At 38.1% G+C, this 23,857-nt stretch overlaps 1 protein-coding gene across 3 annotated transcripts in view; it reads left to right on the forward strand.

The window, feature by feature from the left end:
* LOC135693050 (uncharacterized) overlaps positions 1-21,605 on the forward strand; it is a 71,612-nt gene extending 50,007 nt beyond the window's left edge. For all 3 annotated transcript variants that reach the window (XM_089116007.1, XM_089116008.1, XM_089116009.1), the window contains 20 exons: positions 165-383; positions 6,740-6,936; positions 7,162-7,286; positions 7,631-7,885; positions 8,324-8,519; positions 8,743-8,926; positions 9,151-9,487; positions 9,730-9,941; positions 10,397-10,525; positions 11,212-11,448; positions 13,159-13,371; positions 13,679-14,104; positions 15,530-15,691; positions 16,024-16,182; positions 17,645-17,815; positions 18,061-18,222; positions 18,548-18,669; positions 19,067-19,125; positions 19,735-19,868; positions 20,177-21,605. In XM_089116007.1, the coding sequence (XP_088972133.1) occupies positions 165-383; positions 6,740-6,936; positions 7,162-7,286; positions 7,631-7,885; positions 8,324-8,519; positions 8,743-8,926; positions 9,151-9,487; positions 9,730-9,941; positions 10,397-10,525; positions 11,212-11,448; positions 13,159-13,371; positions 13,679-14,104; positions 15,530-15,691; positions 16,024-16,182; positions 17,645-17,815; positions 18,061-18,222; positions 18,548-18,669; positions 19,067-19,125; positions 19,735-19,868; positions 20,177-20,712 (4,235 nt within the window). In that variant the 3' untranslated portion in view covers positions 20,713-21,605. The remainder of the gene's footprint in view (positions 1-164; positions 384-6,739; positions 6,937-7,161; positions 7,287-7,630; positions 7,886-8,323; positions 8,520-8,742; positions 8,927-9,150; positions 9,488-9,729; positions 9,942-10,396; positions 10,526-11,211; positions 11,449-13,158; positions 13,372-13,678; positions 14,105-15,529; positions 15,692-16,023; positions 16,183-17,644; positions 17,816-18,060; positions 18,223-18,547; positions 18,670-19,066; positions 19,126-19,734; positions 19,869-20,176) is intronic.
* Positions 21,606-23,857: the final 2,252 nt, after the last annotated feature.

The raw sequence follows: 23,857 nt of genomic DNA on the forward strand, positions 1-23,857 counted from the left end.
ATTTTTAATTACTTCAGCTTCCTTTTTTATTCTTTAGGAGAGATTAAATATCCTACCTTAGCAATGCCAGATTAAGTAGCTTGTGCACTAAGCTCATTTTTTCAATCAAACAATTTGGAAAAAGCGAATTGAAATATAGAATTAACAGAGGTATCTTTCCTTAGGAGTAAACTGTGAAAATAATACTGATGAGTGTTTGTCGAAGCCTTGCCGAAACAATGCAACATGTATTGATCAGGTGAACAATTTTAAGTGTGATTGCCAACCCGGGTTTGCAGGCAAAATCTGTGAAGTGGATATCAATGAGTGCTTGGGTGAACCATGCACCAATAATGGAACTTGTTTGGACAAAGTTAATGACTATCAATGTATCTGCCAGGCAGGTTTGTAAAAGATTCTTTCTTTTTCGTTTCTTTGACTTTCTGAAACGCCCCCTAGATAACTATGTTACCCCTTGGTGCACCACCTCTATCAGGGGCCGGTGTCATATGCGTTTCTGCATAGGCATGCGTTTCTGCAGGGGCTGAGGCGCATATGCGTTTCAAATGCTACAGTGTAATGGCGGACATGCAGGGCCTAGCTGCGAATGGCGTGAAGCGCATATGCGTTAGACAGGACACATAGGTGTTTCAACGGATGGGCGTTTCCTAGCATCTTTTGATAAATGCTTGAGGGCTGAAATGACCCTTCGACACGAAACCATAATTGTAAGTTAGACTTGTAAGTTAGAAAATAGCAAATAGCTATTGTTGCAAAAGCAACATGTTGTTGCAAGAAAATAGCAACATGTTGCAAAAGTTAAGAACATGTGATAATATAAATACGTTATGCAAAACAAGTGGCAATTCACTCTTCCAAATAGCGTACAAGATTTTTCCTAAAACAAAAGGATTTCCGGAGATTTTCAGATAAAACAATAGGATTTTCACAAAAGTTGTACGAGATTTTCTTGGAGTGATTTTCCCCTCGATGCAAAAGACATTTTGTAGATTTACTCAAATAGCTTCACACCAATGATTCCCATTATCGAAACACAACGGTATGAAATTTGCTGTGGATATAAACTATTCTTTTGGCTAAAGAATCAGATATACTTGTAACACAGATCAGGGAATCAAATTCTGTGCAATTTTGTATTGAATTACTACCATTCTGATAAAAGTCTAAGCCAGGAGTAGTTGATTTCATCATCTACATCTCTATTTTTAGTATCGTTAATTCTTGTGTAAAGGTTTGCAAATAAATTAAATTTTTTTTTGCGGTACAGAACTTAAAAATGGCTTTGAAAAAAGCAAGCATTTTACAACATACTAAAAGATTTTTCGTCGAAAAAGCTTTTTCCTCAGAGCATAAATTGCTTTTTCCTCAGAGCATGAAACGTCAAAATAAGGGTCCGAAAGAACACGATGAAAAATATATACCCAGTTGCGGATCGAAATAGGCCAATCAGAAAAACGCAAGCACAGGACCGGTAGAGTTGACCAATCAGTGCCGCGTGCCTTAAGAAAAATTACCAATGGAGTCCAAGAGAGAAAACGAACTCCTTCTGTCTACACAATGGCGGCTTTTTCGTTTGTATGTAGATCGACTCCAAAACTGCTAGATGGAAGGACGACCGGGCTCTGCCAATAAACCGTAACATGTCGTCATTATAGAGTTTTGCACAATCTGGGTTGTCTAAAAGATGTTGACCGATGGCAGAATCACTAGTTTTAACAGTGTTTCTAGACCTACAAGATCGAGGAGGCTGTTCTCTTTGAGGGGCAGTTTTGTTTCGTATGTTGGAAGGAACATGCTGTTTTATCCTTTCCCCCAATCTTTGGGTTGTTCGTCCTACGTAGCCAGAATCACACTGGCAAGTATATTCATAAATGGCGGAACTTTTTGGTTCTTAGGAACGCAATCCTTTTGAATGGATGGAAGGGCTCTCCTAGTGCTGTAAACAATATGAGGATTGACAGCAAAGAAACATTTAGTTATGACTTGCCTAATGTGACTCTCGAATCGCAAGGAAGTGTTACCAATCCATGGTAGTTTCAAATAAACTGGTCACTTTTACGGACCAAACTTTTGAGAAGCCGAAAAACTTGTGATCTTCTCCTTAGTATAAGATGAAATGACGTCTTCTGGATAGCCGTTGTCCAGCAAGATCGTTTTGAGTTTTTCCAGTTCAGCGTGCAGTTTAGATTTCGAGCAGATCATCAGTGCCCTATGTACTAAAGTTTTAACAAGGTTGACTTTGCATTGTTTTGGGTAAAATGAATTCCAGCTTATGTACTGACCGGTAAAAGTAGGCTTGCGATATACACTGGTAAGAAATCCAGTGTTGGACTTTTCGACCAAAACATCTAAAAATGGCAAAGAATCATTTTCTTCCTTTTCAAACGTAAACTGGAGGGCTGGGTGTAGGCTATTAAGGTTTTTTAGAAAAATATCACATTCAGTCATTGTTTTGAAAATCGTATATGTGTCATCCACATACCGAAAATAGACACCTGGCTTTTGGTCGTAGTCGAACAAACGCTCTTCATGAAAACCAACAAGGATCTGGTCCCTGGAGCGGCACATGCCGCTGGCCCCACCGGCCACCACGCTACTAAGGGCCTAAAATACGAATTTTTATAGATCCACATTTTTTTATAAAAATTGGGCGTCGTGCTTTGTTTTGATTGGCTGCATGGGCGTGGCAAATATAGAAACTGCCACCATAACGCAAATAGCAAGTCCTGAATGAGCAAATTTTTAAATGAATGAAGTATAAGAAGCAAAAGCTGATTCTTTATAATGTATGGATTGGGTTAGTAAGAAAATTTGCAACATATAGTGATGTCTTAACTCGTGAGCAAAAAGTTATCGAAAGGAGAGCCTTTTAAATGGCTTGTTCCAATCTCTGTCAAAGTTGCTTTTTATTTCCTTTAGCCTTCAAAAAATCCCTTTAAATCAGTTTTGCTTCCCAGACTTTTGTGTTTTTGGTTTTTTGCAACTATATCTTTGCAGCTGTTCATAGAACACGAAACTTGCAAGATCAAGCATGTTTATTTTTATATCTGCTCAGATTGGTTGAGTTTTTCTGGAGCTATTCTGCTTTCCCCACCGGCCTCTATCTTGTTGTAAGTGGAAATCAGCCACTCTACATCGGCAGAATTATGGTTTGCTGCGAGAATCTGAGTCATTGTCTTGTCTGGTAGAATTCCTCTGAGAACAAGTCTCAGATCTCTGTGATCTTAGTCATTTAGACCCCGTTTGCACTAGCACAGATCCAAATGGATCCGTACCCAAACTAGCACTGATAGGCTTGGGTCTGCTATCTGGATCCGTGTTGGATCGCTTGGATACTCACTTGGATCCGTTCCTGTTTAGGTCTAGTGTAAACGGCTGGAACCCAACCAAACCAACCACACTTCGGAAACGAGGCATTAAATTTTCTCCTTAAGAGGCCAATTTTTGGCGCAAAAATCTCGAATTCCATATACAAACAGAAAGTTATTTTTATACTTACAATGTTAGTGTTATGTTTTAATTCCTGGCTGCAGTATATTGCTTTTCTATGTGCGCAACACAGGATTCTTCAGTTGAGACTAGCTTTGGTTATATCTAAACAAAGCAGCCTGGGACTAGGCCTACATCATAAAATTCAACAACAGCGATATCGGCACCGCAAACCAAATGCCGGGCTCTTTCTGGCAACGACCAGGAAGAGCCCGGCAACGACCAGGCAAAATTTCCTGAATGATAAAGTTGTTCTTGAAGAATAGTACGAGAATTTAAGACTAACTACGATCGTTCTCGCAAAAGCGAACAACTCACTTGAGAAAGCTTTTGTCTGTTGAAACGCAATGGGAGGTCAAGTAGCCGAGACAGTGGACTGGATCCGTGCTAGTGTAAACGCGATCTGAATTGGGTCCGTTCCAGTTTAAACACCTACAAAACTAGTCACGGATCCAAAGTGGATCCGTACCCACTGGGATCCGTGCTAGTGTAAACAGGGTCTTAGGCTTTGCGCATGCTTAAAAAGCGATTCGATTTTGGTCCATTCCCGTGTAAACGCTTTATAGTTTAGGAATCAATCTCGTGTAAACGCTTGTGGATTGTACCCATATCGTGCTTAAAAGGTCCGGATCTTTTGGATCCGTTCCTTTTTCTCTCGTGTAAACGGGGCCTTAAATCTCAAATTTCAATGCATGATTGAATGAAATATTTTGTCCGGGACAAAAGTTAGATGAATCATTCTTAAATCGCTTTTGCTTAGGAAAGTTCTTAGTTGCATTCACCCTATCAAATTTTTTTGTCATCAAATCTGTTCTTCAAAAACTGTTGATGCTATAAAAGAGAACCTTGTGACAGATGGCAAATGATCTCTTCTCTCGCGGATGTACGAATCGTGTTTCTCTTCTTTTTCTTTTTTCGCGCAGTTTGACCAGCCAGTGTGACCAGATCTCAATTTTGAAATTATGCCAAATCTGTCACAAGATTGTGCTAGATTTGCAAAAATTATGCCAAATTTTAAATCAAGGCAACCCTGCTCGAGATAGAAGCTAACACATGTCAGAATATCAAAAGTGGCCAGAGTTGCCATTTGGCCATTTTAACCATTCATCTAAAACCCAGTGTATTCATTCTTCATAAACAAAAATTAGCAAATTAGCAATTTAGATAAATGGTTTTGATGGACAAATTTCTCTATTTTTGCGTTTCTTAAAACCTCTTGGCCGTTATAAATGGATTTGGCCGAAGAAGCAAAATTTGGCTGAATTCTGGCCGCATGTTGCAAATATTTAAAACTTTTTAGAATAATTTCAAAATTGCAAGTGATGAATGATGAAACAAAGTAAAAGGTAACAGACGATTTAAGATTAAAGCAAGTGAAAACTTTTTTAACCTACAAAGCAATTTTGATTACGCTATCACTCCCCACAATTAGAACAAATTTAGCTTTTTCGTATGCTGCTTCATGTCATGCCTGTATCTTTCGAGAAGAACGTCAAGCAAGGAATTAGATTTTGTTAAGCGAAAAACGCATTTCTTTCTATTGCATTCTATCAACTAACTGCTTCCTTTGAAAAAAGCCATTTATCGCTCTGCCGAGACGGGGGTTACACGTTAACGTAGCAGGGAAAGCATTTAAAGGTAAAAACATCTCACATTCAGCTGGCTGAATTCAGCTGCCAGCCATAAAATATGAGGCTGCCAGCCATTCCAAACATCTGGCAAAATGGTTACTCCCATTTGGTAAATGTTTTTTTTAAAAAAATATATGAATTGTACCAGTGCTATGCTAGATTCCAAATTTTATGCTAGTTTTATGCTAAATGACGATTTTTGGCCAATATGATGCTAAAACCATAATGTTATGCTAGATCTTGTCACACTGGCACCGGCCTATAACGGAGTGGCTGAAACGGGGCTAGGAGGCTTGCCCCTAGATTTTTTTTACGGCCACGCCCTTTGAAACACCGGAAAACACCCCTTTCAGGAAACATTTGCTTCTTTCAGTCTTTTTTCATGAACATAACGATTCAGAGAAGATTTCAATTAATATAAAAAAACAAAGCCGTGTTAGATACAATACAGATACAAAAACGGGTTCCCAGCAGAACTGCTACTAATGGGTTTGTTAGCGTAAACTTTCAAAACATTTTCTAACCTATTTTTGGAAAAAAGTTGGGGAGGACTTTTATTAAACATTTTCAAATAAATGTTCCTCCCAGCTACCATTGAGAGGCTTATCATCGTTCAGCTGCTGTAGCCTTGAGAGGAATGTTTCCAATACTTTTCCAATTCAAACGACCTTAGTTGAATTGCTTTTTAACTTTTTCTTATATCTACTGAAAGATATCACATAAATTCCAAAATACATTACGGGCAGGAAATCATAGTCTCGGTCGTGGTTTTTTCTGGCTCAGTGTCTTTATTGAAGCAAGTATAATAAAAGCAAACTAACTTGAGATAATACTTCAAAATAGCACACAACAATATCATAAAGCGCAATTGATTCTTCTCCTCGTGTACTGAAGCTTCGAGTTCTGAAGTTTCTTAATTCTTCTTTATTGTCAATTGCTCATTTCTTAACGCAATTTTCTTATAAAAATGAGTGCAATTCATAACGCTGGGATTGGGCATTCGCTTCGAATTGAAAAAATGTTCCTAATTCTATCTTGGGCGTTTCTATTGGTATTTTATGTTGCACTGTTAAGAATATGCACTAATTACAAATCCACACTACAATTATAGTTTCACGATTTAATTCACAACTCCACAAAGTGAGTTAGATCCACGCTTATTTCCAGCCCTGCGCTACTGCTTTCTAGTCAAAATTTATTTATAAGAAAATTTCTAAAATTCTATTGGTGCCAATTGTGCCAATTAGTGTCCTAGTATCCTCTTCAAAGTACAAAACAAGCAACTTACAGTCAGGGACGTAGCGTGCGGGGGAGTGAGGGGGTGTACGTGAGGGGGGTGTAGGGGGTGTCAAATATGGTTTTGCATCTCTTACACCCCCCAGCGAGAATGGTCACGGGACGCCACTGCTTGCAGTTCTTTTTTTTCAATCCTTTTTGCCATCAGTACTTTATTCTTACATCCAAAGTTACTCCTAATCGCATAAGGTCATAGGTATAAAGGGTGATACTGTTCCTGTACTACGCTTACTAATACCCGTGTTTATAGGATGTTAGAATTATCAACCTAGATTTTGCTTTTGAGCTAGAATGGAACAAACAGCTTCGTCATTTTCCTTCAGGCTATACCGGGAAGAGCTGTTCAATTAACATCGACGAGTGTGCCACAACACCTTGTAAAAACGGTGGATCCTGTACCGATCAAGTTAATAGCTTTGAATGCACTTGTTTGGCTGGATATACAGGAAAACGATGTGAAATTGATATCAATGAATGCGGCTCAAGTCCTTGCAGAAATAACGCCACTTGTGTTGACCAGGTTCGTTGCTTTCGTATCGAGTATGATTGTTATAGATCATGTAGCGTGAGAATCAGTCATCATCACCAATCATCATTGTCAATCACCATCATCAAATCAATCATTCTTCATCATCAATCATTAGCAATGTTGATTACTTATGTACTCTAATATTGTAGATTGTAAGCTCTGCAATCAATTGTCTCTTGGCATCTTTTTAATGAAACGATTTCTCTCATTCTCCAGGTGAATTCATACAATTGTACTTGTCGTCCTGGATTCTACGGCGATCATTGTGAAAATGAGACAAATGAATGCGTTCCAAATCCCTGTGTCCACAGTGGCTGCGTAGATTTAGTTGCTGACTACAGGTAAATGCACTGAAATCGTACCGTCATTAAAAGATAGTTTCTTAATAATGGCACCTTCATTTTTACTTCAGTACCAAGACGATGTCCGAAACAGCAGTGATTTTATTTTTTTAATTGTTAGCAGTGAAGTCTTTACATTTTGCCAAGACCAGCGCAAGTGATAGTGTGGTTTAGTCTCCTGTTTGCCGAACCTTGTTGTTGCCTCATAAACAAAAGTCTAATTTTACTTTCATATATTTTTGTCGTTTTTACGAATACAGCTTATTTTTCAAGCTAACTGAATTATTTTGCTGAGATATGCTAATTGTATTAAATCGGTCATTGGTATACCATTTATTTGATAGATGTGATTGTATGGCTGGTTTCACTGGGAAAGACTGCGATCATAATATCGACGACTGCGCGTCACTTCCGTGTCAGAATTCTGGGAATTGTACGGATTTCGTTAATGGCTATAACTGCACATGTGCGCCAGGATATACAGGTGTAAACTGTGAGACTGACGTCAATGAATGTAGCCCAAATTCATGCCGTGGAAATGCTTACAACTGCACAGACCTAAGCAATGGAGTTTACTGTAACTGCAAACCAGGGTATAGGTAGGTACTGTGTTAATATCAAAAGTAAATGAACTAAAGCATTTATACCAAAAGGAACTGCTATATCAAGTCTCATTCGACGCCGTGTTCTACTTGGAAATAGATCCTTAAGAACTCGTGATTGCTGCTTCCACCAAGAATTTTCTTTTGAGCATTTTATATCAGGAACCTAGCAGACCAATAACAAAGGGAGGAATTATCCTAATTGCCTTGAAGTCTTTTTATGCTGTAACTACTGGGTTTGCAAATGCTTTGTTACATGAAAGTGTGTTACATAATATTTATTCCGATTTTGCTGCTTTGACTGAGGCTTTTGTTTGTGAAAATTTAGCGTCAAATTGATTTCTGTAATTGCTGCTTTCAGCTGAGAGTGAGTAGGGCTATATTGTTATCACCTCATAGCTATTGTCGTCAAATTGAAAGTTTTATCTCTTACAGAGGACGATCATGCGAGATTGAGATAGACTACTGCACGCCAAATCCCTGTTTGTACAACAGTACATGCATGAATGTAAAAGATTCAGCCTCGTTCAAGTGTAATTGTACCGATGGATATATGGGTGACACTTGCGGAACCGAGATTAATGAGTGTGCATCGAATCCATGCCAGAATGGAGGAACTTGCGTTGACCTGGTACAAATTAGCAATTTTCCATTGAACATATAAAATATTCCAAGGAAGAACTGCTCTGAACATTCCATTTAAAACAGTTTTGATAAGTAATTGAATCGTAAGAAGTTCCAATTTTATTATTGACATGCAAACTATTTTAAATAGAAAGTGGTGATTTCAAATCAGCTTCATGCCTACAAAAGTCAAAGATCTCATTCAAAAAGCTATTTTTATATCTCCACAGGTTGCAGCATACACTTGTAACTGCACGCTAGGCTTTTCTGGTTCGAATTGTGAAATCAATATTGATGACTGCATTGTACGTAATGGCTCTCTTCCATGCCTTAATGACGGTGTCTGCTTAGATGGCATCAACTCCTTCCGATGCCAATGCCCAATTACACATACTGGGCAAAGATGCCAGAAAGGTAATCCATCTTTTATATAATATGTTACTGCTGCTGTTGTTGTTGTTGCTTCTATTGTTGTTGTTGTTGCTGCTGTTATTATGCACTTCAATTGTGATAATTCTCGTCCCAATCGTCAAATCTTTTGCAAGTTTAGCAGTGCGTCATTTGTAACTTAGCAATGAAGATTTATTTTTTCTTGTGCGTTTTACTGTTTACTAAATGCTGCATTGTATTTAACACAGCGAAATCACCGAGGTTTGACCTTCGTTTCCATGGCGGAAGTGGCTCTTATTTGAGTTACATGAACTTCAGCAGTGTACCGGCGATTACAGTAGCAAGCTGGGTGCGTTTCCTTGGAAAGACCTCGGCTGGCACATTCTTAATGCTAACAAACATGGTCAACACATCATATCATGATATTTTGCTTGAAATCCAAGATAGATTCGTACGATTTACTCCATCGAATGGCAGTCGGGTGACTCATCCGTTTGCAAAGCCTTTGAATGACGGTCTATGGCACCACGTTATTGTATCAATTGAACCAACAAGTGGAAGCGTGCAAGTCTACAAGGATACAGAGTAAGTGTAGCTTGTACCAAACCAAAGTATTTTTGACATTGACCTCGCTTTAAACCTTTTTAAGCCGAAAGATTGTCATATATCTGAAGTATTATTTATTTTCAACTGTCAGCCCTAAGCTTTATCATACATCTTCTTTTCTTTTGAGATTTCTGATGGATAAGCCATCAACACTGCTCTTTTAAAAAAAAGATGCAATTTCGGTTCACATGCCTTAGTTGTAAAACATTTTTTTATTTCAGGGTTGTTTTTAACTCGATTGAAAACGGCATGAAAAATAGAAAACTATTTGACCCAAAAGGCATGCTAATACTCGGTCAGGAAATGTCGAACATGGGGTCAGTTCTAAGCAACTCCTTTGCGGGTGAAATTGGCCAGGTTGGCATTTGGAATAGAGTCCTGAGCTCTGCTGAAAGATCTGCCTTGACAGCAAACTGTTCTTCAAATCTCACAAGTATGCCATTTTGCTATTCAAGTTAGTGTACAAGACGAATAGAAACTTGCAATCTGCTTTTTGTTCTCATATAACGATGGAGTGCTTTTTTAATTTTTCTTTTACCGTAATATATTTGACAATGGCTGAGTAAGTTAAAGGGTGTTTTTAGAGCTTTTTTAACACTATAATGCTGTTGGCATACGGCTGCATTGCTTTACAATATCTCACCAATCGTTTTGTCCCTGTTTTCTACGTAAAATCATCTTATTCGATTCTCTTCTCACTATCTTTCTTATGTTGTTTTCCCTGGATCTGTATCTACTATGCCGTGCACTTAGCATACGAATTGAATTTCATTTAAATGTTTTTTTGGATGATTCATATAAGGTCACATTTGTCAACTTTTAATATTTGTACTCATCCCCTTGGTGCCCTGATGAAGTTTTTCGATGTGCTTTCCACTCTAATTGCAGACACGCTGCGTTCGTGGATTCACCTCAATGGATTTAAAGGACCCAATGTTACGATCATGGAGCCAGCAACATGTGGTAGCAACACGTGTCCGCCATCTTTCATAGGCCAGTTCTGTGAGACTGAAATTGGTTAGTTTAACATATTTTGTACGAAATCGATTGAACAGGTAACTCTTGAAATCAGCAGAATCCGTTGGTTTGAAATCAGCCTCAAATAATTCTGGAATTGTCTCATGATGTCTCCCTCGACCATTTAGGTCATATGAAACGAAAGCAATTTTTACATTTTTTGTAGAGCTTCTTTCGCTTGTTAAGATGCTGTTTTCCGTCGTTTCTTTTTCCGCAGTGGACTTCTCAGTTTAAGCAGCCTGATCTTGTTCTGGAATTATTCATAATGTTTCTCTTGACCCCAGCATAGATCAATCTTTTTCTTTTCATTTTGATCTGAGGAGAGTGCTAATCGATGAATAAAGTTTTTATAAATATAATTAGTTTCCATTTAAATTTCTTGATTAACTTGAAGACTCGTAGCACCAAAAAAAGGAAGTCACGCAACATGAACAGAAACAAACTCTAATACTAGAACTGCAAGCAATCAACAAGCATAAACAAGCATAAATAAGATGGATAACAAGCAGAAATTAAACGTAGATTGTGTTTCACTTATCTCGTTGACGAACGTTTGGTTTTTTTATCTACATTGCACGAAGGTTCTCTCAGTCTCTAAGCTGTCTCTAAGTTCCTGCTTAAACCGGTTTAGTAACAATACAGCGATAAATAACTTCCCGACAATGAAATTTAATTTGTCTTTTTAGACAAGGAGCCACCAAAGGTCTCCAGGTGCCCAAATGTAACCCAAGTGGTAACACCAAACAGAGTTTCCGTTGTCACATGGACAGAGCCTATATTCAGTGACAATAAAGTGGTTGCTACCATCAGAGCTTCTCACCGCTCCGGATCTTTCATGGCTTGGGGAGATTACATTGTTACTTACGTTGCAAGCGATGCTTCTGGCAACTCTGCATCCTGCACGTTTGACCTTTACGTCATACGTAAGTTTACACAGTTGGCAATTACACATTTTACTGTTCAGAGGCCGTTTTGTTTCTTTTATTTTTATAGAGTTTTAAAATGTGATGTCACCAAAATCCTATTTCTAGAATATTGGAATTTTAACTATGTAACATAAAAATCCCCACCAAGTACTTCCAAATATGCAAAATCAGTCAAATTTGTCTAAAATTGGTTGAGATATTGCTAATCAAAAATTTTAAGTTTGCTAAAGAACCACTCTGCTAAAGAATCAAGAACCACTCATATTTGGGCTCGGTTTTCAAAGTTGGGAAAGAGCCAGTATAAATTTGGCCATATCTCAGCCAAATCGTAAATCATTTGACTGATTTTGCACCATTTGAAGTATTTCTTGGTAATTTTTTTATGTTATGTGGTTAAAATTCTATAAGAAATATTCCATCGTACTCTTTCAGGTTTGGGAATCTAAATTCAAAATTTGTTATAAAAGATTTTATGACGTCTTCATTAGAATGAAGACGTCATAAAATTAGAACTCTTTTGGCTGCTTTGTTGTGATGTTGTTGTTGTTATAGTCGTTGTTGTTGTTCTGTTGCTGTTTTTTATGATAATGTTGGTCAGTGGCCTGCTGGGGATGAGATCGCAGGGAGAGGGGTGGGCGGGGCATTCAAAGAGTCAACATGGTGCCCCTCATTTAGCCATCTTTAAATTTTCCTTCAAAATTTCGGAAATATGCCGAAAGGTAAAAGAGTTCGGAAGCACGCTGATCTAAACCTAGCACTGTAATCTTTCAATCTGTGGCATACCGAAAGACTTCCGAATGAGAGGAGAGGCCTAGTCAATTACTGACAAGACGCTGTAGATTCTCTACCAGTACTTCAAATAGAGAATGCTAATTTTTGTAAAATCTAACAGTATTTTGTAGTATTGCTGTAGCGGCTGTATCACCATACTGCACAACAATAATAGCCAGGGACGTCATTACTGAGGAAGGTTTGGAGTAGGAAGGGGGCGGTAAGACCGTGCAGGAGTTCAGAGAAGGCCGTGCTAGGGATGGTCAGAAAATGCACCCAAATATTGCATCCTGGAAAATACCCATAAGCTTTCTACAAAAGATGGCAAAAGGCCGTTGTGAGGCAGGCCTTGTTTGGGTTTACTACGAAATTGCCTTACAGAAAAAAATTACCTGAAATTTGTTAGTTGCTGACATCATCCTCCAAAATACATTGTGTCGATTAAAAAAGCCACTCCGCCTCCCTACCTCGGTACGCCCCTGGTATCCGATATGTACAAAAATCATTTAGATTTAGTGTGGTGTCTTGAGATGGTATTTGACCATCGTTGTTAAGCGCATCAATGTTGGTAAGAAAAAAAAGCGGTATGTTGCAAGATTCTTGTTCTCTTCGAACCGAGTTATCGTGGATTTTTATACAATGTCCGCCTTTAGTATTGTAGAGTACTTTTATGTAAATTGTCCTTTCCTGTTAGCTTTCTGGCTAGAGTGCTTTCGACGCCCCTATAAGTTGAAAATTCATTTTGGCGCCCCTTATATTTGATCAGCAGCCCTCATTGCCCCCCTCCCCGCCATCAATCCACTGACATTGCTGCCATGTAAAGTTGGTGATGAAAAAAAGTTCAGCTTTTTGTTTTGATAACTTTTTTGACACTTGTGCAATGATAACTTTTTTATCATACAAATGAATTTAACATCCTTTTTAACTATATTTCAGGTTTCAACTGTCCACCCTTAAATCCCCCGCTTAACGGTGCTGCATTTTGTGGAAGCTGGGATTATGGAAAATTTTGTGATGCAAAATGTCATCCGAGCCACGCATTTGCAGTGCGTTACCCGCCATACTATTCTTGTGGGCAAAATGGAACATGGAGTCATGGCCCACCGTCATACCCAGATAACCCTCAGAATTTACTACCTACCTGCGCAGGTGAGTATTTTCAATTGCTTTCAGGGATAGCTGTCGTTAAACAAAGAATACATGGGTTCGGGCAAACTCAAATTCACTAGAAATCCCGCTCGTCCTTCCGCAGAAATTCCACTGTAACCCTCGTTACCTCTATTGTTGAAATCCGTAGCTGAAGCTCTCACTTCAAATTGAAAAGACCATAGCTGATATCCCTGGGAAATAAGTGATTTTGAATACTTATGTGCCTTCTGATCTTCGATCTGCTTTATGACTTCTTAGAAAATTTTGCTTAGTAATTAGTAATATTTGAATTGTGCTTCTTAAACAGCAACTGCATCTGCAGCAACAACAACGTCGAACCGAGTAACCTATTCAGCCAGCTCATGTACTGCACAATTCATTGCACAATTCCGAAGAGAATTTGAAGCCAAAATCCAAACGATTCAGAAATATTTCCCTATTTGTGGATTTAGCTGCGACTTCAGTCAAATAAGCATCAAATGTGACAGTGTATCGAGACGGCGAAGAAGCACGGGTGGCTCGGTTGCAACAATTACAGCAGACTTCCCGGTGAACACCACCAGTGGAGAGAACTACACACAGCAAGTTCAGAGTGGTCTTAAAAACGGGCAGTTCAACATGACGATATCGGTCAATGACGTCACCATCAATTCCACAAACAACGACCTCGAAACAACTGTGTCTATAAAGTGTCCCCAGGGAAGCATCCTCCAATCTCAGAATAAAAAATGCAGTGAGTATTCCATTATTGACTTTGATACGGACATAGCGAATTTTGGCTAGGAAATTAAATTTTTGGATTTCGTTTTCGCAACAGAGCCGTCCTTCACACTAGACTTCAGATTAGATTATTGCGTTCCTGATAGTATTTTGATTGTGTTCCAGATCGTTTTATTTTGAAGATAGAAACAAATTGCAAAAAGTGTTTCTTTCGCTAACTCACCATGAATCTTCTTCCAAAGAACTTTTTAACTCGTCGCTTAATTTTATACCGATGTTTATGAATTCGCTGTTATGCGTGACCTTAGTTACCCTGGGTACCAGACTCACTTTCATATAAAGTAAGAGAGTCTGGCTCAGTGCACCCGGACCTCGTTCCGGTGGACTTATTTGAAAGAACTTTAGTAAATTTAACAGAGTGGAAACTAGGTCTGTGAAACCAGATTGTCGGATTAATAGACGAGGCGGAGAATAGGGAAATGGTAGCCCGGGAGCGAAGTAAATGGGACCATGTGCTTTTGGTCAATTCCAGGGTGCTGATTTCGAAAACCGATATTATACGGGGATATTTGGGAGCTATCAGCTTCATTATAGTGTTTGAAGTCTCGTTTTTGCATATATAAAAGTAATCAATTGAAAAACAGTCCAAATGGAAATAAGTCAGTCTTAAAGTTAATTAAGCATATTTCTTGCGCATAAATTGTCATGTGTTCGTGAATTTCTCAAAACTTTGAGCCTTGGGATCCTTATTTAATTTATGCTGTTAGAAAAGTGTTAGTAATTTATGTTGTTAGTTAAGTTTCCTTATCCTAAAACTTAATATGAGGAAAATACATCTTCAAGCGACTGATCTCTCAAATAGCTCCATTTGATCTCATTTGTAGAAGCAAAAACTTCGATTCTGAGATCATAGAAAAATTTGACTGAAAATTATTGGGCGTGTTCATATAGACGTAGTCGAAACTTGTGAATGCTAGATTTTTTCTGTGTCTGCCTCGTGAATTTACCAACTACAATAAGTTTGTGTTTCAGAAATCATAGTAAGGCGCTTATTGTTGGGCGTAGTCAACAGGGCGTGGCATGCTCCTATCTTAGCCTGATTGTCCCTCCAAACCTGGCTTTGCCACTGGCTCCAAGGATCAGGGAGCAGTGTCATACATATTCTTAGTGTGGATACATTTGAGAAAATAGTATCAAGCTTTTGAAGTTAATCACTATTTTTCATGATAAGGACATCTTTGACCACATTTTTGTCTTTTTTTAAGCAACAGCCAGTTTTTGAAATGACTCAGTCTAGTCTCAAATTGTCAACTGTCAATTATTTGCAAACTGTACCTCAGCATTTCAAAAGATGCTATCAGTTTTTTGTCAAAAATCAGTGAATACCATTAATTGCCTAGGTTTTGTACCATTAAACTATTTTTCTCCTTTTTGTTAGTTATTTGCCCAGCTGGAACATACTACAATGTGACAGGCAATGAATGTATCGATTGTCCCATTGGCTTATATCAACAAATGGCTGGTTGGACCAACTGTACAGCGTGTCCTTTTGGAACTACAACATTCAATGTTGCTTCCAATCACAGCTCTGCCTGTAAAGGTTTGTGTCCCATTTTTATCGTGAATAATTAAATTTGAAGCACTATTTTTTGACATATGCTCAACTTTCTTCCAATATTTCCTTTCTCCATAATTTTTTTATTAGTTTCTCATGGTTCTTTAATTCGACATGATGCTATATGTAGAGTATACACTCTAAAATTGTATACTTACGTTCTTACAATCCTTAATAATTCTTATTAACAGATTTGCATAGAATAATATTATAATAATGGTACTTCTTGCCACTGAGCTGCTACTCTTCCTACATTCATGGTCCCATCTCGAAACCAGTTATTTTTCACTTTTTCTTATCGTTTGTTTAATCTGTAGAAATCTGTACCGCTGGAAGTTTCTTTAGCATGACTGCAGACAGGTGTCAGCTTTGTCCTGAGGGATTCTACCAGGAAAATACTGGCAAAATGCAATGTGATTATTGCCCTAGTGGAAGGTCTTCTAGTCTTGGAGCCAAAAATGTTTCTGAATGTGTAGGCAAGTACAAATTAATATATTTCTGAATGTGTAGGTCTTTTTTGTTTAAGTCAAACAAATGATAGCTTAGTTTGTTACCCTTTTAGCAGTGATATCTGTAATAAATATTGAATATTTCTTTTAAATGAAAGTTCTGCGATTAAGGAAGTTTATTATGATAACTATGATATTGAGATGACAGTTTCTTACCGAGCAGTACACATTAAAAAGTTTGTTCTTTGTACAATATAGTGTTTTCGGAACGTGTGCATCAAACAAAGACAAACTTATAGCAAAGATGAGACGGCTGCTTTAAAGTGGTTACCGTCATATTTTGACTAAGCCTACCTCCCAAGGGGGGGGGGGATTCAACGGCATAAATATCTCTCGAAAAGCAAACTTTATATTCAAAATTAGGCGACATATGGTCAATAAAAGATTTAAAGTTTGCTACCGAATCACTTTTATTCTGGCCTGGTTCATAAAGTTTTGAACCAAAGCCTTTAAAGAGCCTCTCCAGCCAAAAAAAAATCTGGTGCGTGTATTATGGCAAAGTCGTTGTTTTTGCAAATATCAATTAGTTTAGAAGTTATAAGGCTTTAAAGTTGCACCTTTCCGAGAAAAAACAACAAAAGCCGAATCAGTTTGGTGACATTCTGACGTCACAATGTGCGGCACTTGTTCGCCATGAATTTCGTATATCTTCCACCAAATCGTGAAGAAGTCATGGTCACCCATTGATAACTGCACCTTAATTTACAGCAGAAGCTTTTTAGGATCGAAAAATATCTAATGTTTACAATCATTCTAAGTTTGCGAGTCGGAATGTGTCCATGCTGTGTCACGACTTTGTTTTGGTCACATGTTTAGGCCCACAAAGCTACGGCTACCTGTTCAAGCTCTTCCCTCGCGTATAATTAATCGAAATTGACACTTCAGTTGTTCTCCAAAAACGATGAACAACTAAAGGCTTCAGAATTGATATCTGAAATGCTCAAACTAAATGCCGGTGAGACAGAGCTGAGAGTACCATCACTTGCAGTGTTCAATTTGGGAATCGCTGTCGTTCGATTCGGTTTGAGGCGAGACTAACGAAATACAATGTGACGTCAAAATTGCGTCACAGTGTCACCGAACCGAAAAATTTTTGTCAGTTAGTTCAATTCAATTATCGAAATGCAAGAGCTTATATCTCACAAACTGTAAAAAATATCGAAAAACAAATAACGAATTCGTGATCAGCAGGTTCAACTCCCTTAGATTAGCCAATAAAATGCAAGTGCAAAATTTGGCTGGAGAGGCCCTTTACGAAGTCACACGGCCATAAAGCGGCCTCTATCTACCATGAATTTTTAGCTGTTTTGCCCTACCTGAGGAATTGAAACTTCAATCATGACGTCGCGAACTTAGAGATGGTCTATTCCTATTTGTTCAGGTTAGGCTATTAATTATAATTAGCTAATCAGTGCATCTCATCGTACAGTGAAATGTGGCCTAGGCTCTGAGTTGATAACTGGTGATGCATGCCAGTTGTGTCCTCGTGGAAGCTACAGGGACGCTGCGAATCAAACGAGCTGTGTTCCTTGCCTGGTGACTGGAGAAGTTACAAAAACAACATACATTCTAGGAGCTAAAAGCTCTTCATCTTGCAAAGGTATTGATGTTATATAATTTCTTCATCATAATCATTATAATATTTAATGCATTCCATGAATTTTTTATTTCTGCTATCCTAGCAAGCCTTAAGGAAGTTTCTGTTTATACCCAGAGAAGTGGAATCCTTTTTTGTATTCTCAAGCTTAAATTTTGGGATGTCGAGATTTCTTTTGTTTCTTGTGCTATAACTAGAAATTTCAATCAAGCAAGCTATCACAAATCTTTTCTGTTTATACGTTGTAGCTGTTTGTCCACGTGGAAAAGAAGTATCGAAAGATGGAATGAAATGTATGGCTTGCCAAACTGGCTTTTTCAGGGAGGATTTGCTTTTGCCACATTGTAATGCCTGTACAAGTGGAAGAACAACTAAAATGCCAGAAAGTGTTTCATCCAGCAACTGCATCTGTAAGTATATTATGAAACAAATAGTTTCAGTAAATGTTTTATCTACTTTTCTACATATATATTCCACTCAAAAGTTACACTTACATTTTATAAAAGACACCGCAAACAAAATTAAGCTGCTATACCGTTATTCTTAATTGAATTGAATTTTTCTTGAATTGAATTGATTCTCGTCTTCAAAATTTTCTACAAGAACAAAGTGATAGCAAAACGATACGATACAACTGGACGCTTTTGGCCAAGTCAAAATTTATCTTGATGTGATTAATCAATATAGTGATAATGACAAGAAGGATAATTACTAATTTGATTTGAATTGGTACAGCTCTGCAAAGCACAAAGAAGGAAAGCGTAGGAATCCGGTTCACAGGAGAAGTTTGGAACTCCAAGCTGTCGGATGTCAACAGTTCAGAATTCAGAATTTTGATATCAAAGATTTCCAAAGAAGTGAGTATACAAATTAATTGCTTTAACCTTACAGAGCTTGTTATATTATTAAAAACCTGAGTCTTGCTGGTTTAATGCAATGGCTGTAATTACACACGAAACAACTGATCTCTCCTATCTGGCTAGACCTGTGAAACCCTTCTAAAAGCAGAGGAGTTTTTCACAAATGCAAGAACTTAATACACTTTCAATTAAACTTAAATACGGTCATAATCAGTTCTGTGCATTCAGCATGTTCAGTGCATCACAGATGGAAAGATCTCCCTAAAGATAATGTCCTGTGAACTATATTCTGCCAGCGATACAATTTGGCTTATATTATTGACATCTCAATAATCTCATTTGTAAGTCTGACATCATATATTGACTTCATAAGCCTATGATATCTTAATTCTAGGTAGAGAAAATATATGCCGCCGAAGAAGGCTTCTTGTCTGTCAAAATCAACCAGTTCAGGTATGTTCTGCTGCTGTTAATCCCTTACACGCAATATAACCACAATACGACCAGAATATGACCACAATACGACCACAATATTACCGCAATACGACTACAGTACGTCTACAATACGACTACAACATGACTACGATACGACTACGATACGACTTCTATATTGCTTCGTAAATTTGAAGATTTAAATGAATTATCAATATTATCTTTTGTCTGAATTGTTATAAAGCGTTCTTTTACCTTCGTTGTTGTGTCGTGAATGCTGGACAAGCAGCAACGTGATTGGCAATACTGCTAGCCTTTTACTTCAAAGGAACTTGAAGCTTCTTAAGTATTGCGTTGAATTACAGCTGAAAATTGATGAAATGGTAGGGTTGTTAATTTCCAATTAGCTGCTGATTTATACGAAACATTTGTATCATTTAACATAAAGAAGAGACAGCAATTTTGTGCATAGGTATCGAAGTTTATTGAATCAAAGGATACCGATCGTTTCAATTTTCATCGTTGATATATCACGTGAATGACTTAAATATACAAACGTTGATAAAACGTCGCTTCAAGTATAACTTAAAAATGGTTGCAGCGCTATTTAATGTCCCTTGTTGTCAACAGGAATGGAAGTGTCATAGCCTTTGCTGATTTGGTCTTCTCTACATTAGTGTCCGACCCTCTGGGCAAGCTCAGAAATGCCATCGCATCCGGTTCTGTTGGATCTCTGTCAGTTGATTCTTCATACACAATCGTTGGTAAGGTCCTTTCCTTTAACCCCCAGTATCAAGTTTTATTTCAATTTAATAATTAAGCCTGATTTGCCAGCCAGCTATTTGTATCTCTCTTAAGCTTTTAGCTATACCTGTAAATAATGTAAAGCTTTCGACTCTCTATGATCGGAAAGTGTATTCTATTAAGAGAAAATCTGTTATAATCACTGTTTTTCTTAAGCTTGGTTTTTTATCACAGAAGGTGTATTGGTTCCTTCTGGGTTTCTGGGGTTTTTATCACAGAAGTATATCTCTTTTGCACGTTAATTTTTTGTCTCAATTTGCCTCAACAGACCACTGTAGACTGGTTGGCAATTGTGGCGCGAAGCAGGAGTGCAAAAGCAATGCCACCCACGGATACTGTGCCTGTATTCAAGGTTACTACAGGCCGTCTTCAGTATCAACCTGCGAGGTCGACTGCAGTCCCTCATTCTGCTTAAACAGCGGCAAATGTGAGCGTGGACCAAACTACAGGGTTTGCAGGTGTGCCAGTGGCTACTCAGGCAACAGATGTGAAAAAGAGGGTAACAACATTGGTCTGATTGTAGGCTTATCAGTAGCAGGCTTGCTTTTAATTATCATCATTGGAATTATCGTATTTATCGTATGGAAGAAAAATCAACGGAAGAACCATGTCGGTACAGGGATCCAGCTTGATGACACAGCAAGAGCGAAAAATTTATCTGACAATCCTTTGAAGGCAGTTACGAATCCAAGTGCTTATGGTGAAGTGCCTCATTCAAACAACAGCACCCAATCTTCGGTGCGAGCATTCTCCAACAAGGTAGCCGTTGACAGTGAACATGCCGAGGAACAGGGTGCTGTTTGATGGTTCTACAGACTTTCCAATTATCTAAATACCAACTACTGTCAGAAGGAAATCATTGATTTATAAATTGTTATTTTGTTTTCAAACAGGTTTGGTTTATGTTTTCTAACAATTGATTACTTCTTTGATCTAAGATCATGGTGTGACATTTTTTTATTGTACGTTTCCACGTTGTAATCTCCTTACTAGATGTTTTCTACATTTTTAGCTTTTGGCTAATAAACTGTTCAGTGGTTAGATATTCCTCTTGTTTTTTTATTGGAGTTCCTAATACCTGCAAAAAACCGATCAGAAAGTCCAAGGTGCGTTAGGGAGATTTGATCTATCAAAGAGTGATTGTGTTGAACAATTTCTGCAATTCCTTCACAAAACAATTTAATAATCTGCGGGAAAAGGAACCGAAGACAGGTTTTGTCCGTTGTTTCCTCCCACGTGTACCTGGGGCTAAGTCACGTTCTCAAACCTGCGTAACTCGGAAAAGTGTAGCCGGATTATAAAGAATAAGCTGATATCAGTCGCGTCTGGATTTGTATATAAAACTGTTAAACAGTGTTTTAATTATTTCTGTACTTTATCTTATTTTGGTTTCTTATTTTTTGTAAAGAACTTAATTATCGCTGCATTAAAATTTGTAGAAGATTCGAAAAAATAACAAAGATTTATATCGATATCTAGCTGAATTTGAGCTTTATAGCCTCAAAATAAATTGATGAGGTATTTCCAAATAATAGAAATGTCCTTTTAAAAGATATCCGGTTTTGCAAAAATTAGCCAAAAAACACTCCAAGGAGAGCTTCTGTCGTTTTTTATTATAGCCACCAGTAAGTCACTTGGGGCCCTGGGCGCGCTGTGTCAATTTTACAGAAAAGCGACAATATTAACGAACCTAGTATAGGCCTAATTGTAAACAAACCGGTGAAGTGAAAATTATCCATCATCACTTTTATCCGTAGAAATACAGGAGCCATCCGTCTTACTTCCAACCCCATTAAAAGACTGCATTTTCTGATGACTCTGTCAATTCTTATCTCCAAAAGCAACGGTTGATATAACCATCCTAATAGCGCGATGCAACAGACCGCCATACACTGAGAGTAACTTTTTGCCGTACAATGTGGAAATCGGCAGGCTTCACTGCCTCCCTACAGAGCTATCCCTCTACCGTATTCTATACAACTCGTTGGCAGGGGCGGATCCAGAAGGAAATTTGACCGTCAATCCAGCTTAGGGTCTGGGGTCCTGAAAGGCGCCCAGCAGGTGCAGCGGGCACAAGCTGAAATTGCTTAAATTTACAGCTAAAATGCGAGAAAATGCCATCTTTCGTATTTGTGCGTTTATTCAACATCATTTTTTCATTATGAATTTTTCATTACGTTTCTTTATTGTCCTCTTGAGAATTACAGGCATTGTAGTTGCCTTTCAGTGTTAGGTTTTTCAAACAGACATCAAAGGTACTATTAAAATTCCTTTACACGACATCAATAATTAGTGATCAGTAACTAGAACAGAAGCAAGAATTTCCAAAAGTACAATGACATCATAATTATGAAAGTAAGAGGCCAGCAATATAGAAAAATTATCAAAGAGCTGCCTTTAAACAAAGTCAGACATAGAGGGTTCAAGTGCTGGGCATAAGAAATGAAAAACATCTGTAAACCAACGTTATAAATGAAATACAGGAAAGTGATAACTTCAAAAGAACTTAAAAATAACAGTAGGATACTGTCTCTAGCAAGATATTGCACACAACCGGAAAGCAGGAACAAGATGTTTGATTTCTAGGGCTCTCCAAATTTCAAAAATACAGGAACAAGATAATCGCTTAAGGAAAGGAACTTTCTGAAAGAGACATAAAAGAGTGGAACAATAATACTGTCTAGCAACACATTGAAAAGAATGAGAAATATTTTCCCATTGATGCATATGAAGGTTGAGCTTTATAGTTTCCTTCTGAAGTGGATTTAGTGTGAGATTCAAATATAACTTGCATTAGATTTTTGCCTACACGCCACTTAATAAATCTAGATTTCTATGAAGCATATTCATAAAATTGACTTAGACTAACTTCACTACAGTTTGTCAAATAATGAAACGCTAAGAACATATGAATATATATATTCAGAGGATACATAATTTACGCAATGCCAGGCTTTAGGCCCTCGCGGCGCCTGACATCTAGAACGCTCTGCAGTGCACTGAGGGCATTTGTTGTTTCAGTAGTCACGAAGCTTTTATCTGTGATATCCTTGAGGGCACTGTGCGATGCTCAGAAAAATGACGAATGGCTCGCTGAAAGATGATTCAAGTTAAACGGAGACAGTTGGAAATGCTCCTTGGAAAAATCTCCAATGTACTCATCCTTTGGCTTTGAAAAAGACCGAAGAAAGAAAAGAGCAAGAGAGAGATAGATGAAACAGAGGAAGAAATAAGTCAGGACGAGGATGCAGGGGGTGTAGAGGAGGATTTAATGTAGGTAGCTTATTGGTTACATAATTGTATACATTCATATGCAATCTGAACTTTCGATCGGTTGTAATCATATCGCTTTTTTCAATTATTGGACGTTAGAAGTTCTATGTTTTTACCAATATTTTACATTGCAGGAGACAATTAGAAGCTGGTAGTAGCAACAAAAGCCCAGATAGAAGCAAGACCCACGAGGCTCCGAAAGTGCGACCAGGAATAAGCTTCTGGCTGGTGATAGACGTACCGGAGAGCAGCATTCCAACAGTTCGCTCCAGAATAATGCAGCTTATTCTGGCATCTGGCCTGGAAATTGACCAGTGCAAGCCTATCATGTCACGGAAAAAACCAATGTTGACGATGTTTATGCCGCCTCCATCAGTCAGGCCCTGAAAGACCACAATCATGCATAAGCAATGGAGCTTGCCGAGACTGGTACCAACTATTTCATGCAGATGCATGTCAAATGCAAGACTGGATTGGAGGTAGAGATAGGAGATTAACCGCGATGAAGTGAATTTGGCAAGTTGCCACTTCGCATCATAATTACGCAGAGATGTCCAGTCGAGTCGGCAGATGCATTTCGCCAAGCTTGAAGTCGAATTATGTAAATAATTCTAAAAAAATTATTTTGCTTTCAAAACCGACAAATTTTACTACAACAGAACTATTTCCGAGTAAC

Source organism: Rhopilema esculentum, chromosome 4, assembly GCF_057945365.1.
Source record: "Rhopilema esculentum isolate cy_ngs chromosome 4, ASM5794536v1, whole genome shotgun sequence".
In the NCBI taxonomy this organism is placed as follows: Eukaryota; Metazoa; Cnidaria; class Scyphozoa; order Rhizostomeae; family Rhizostomatidae; genus Rhopilema; species Rhopilema esculentum.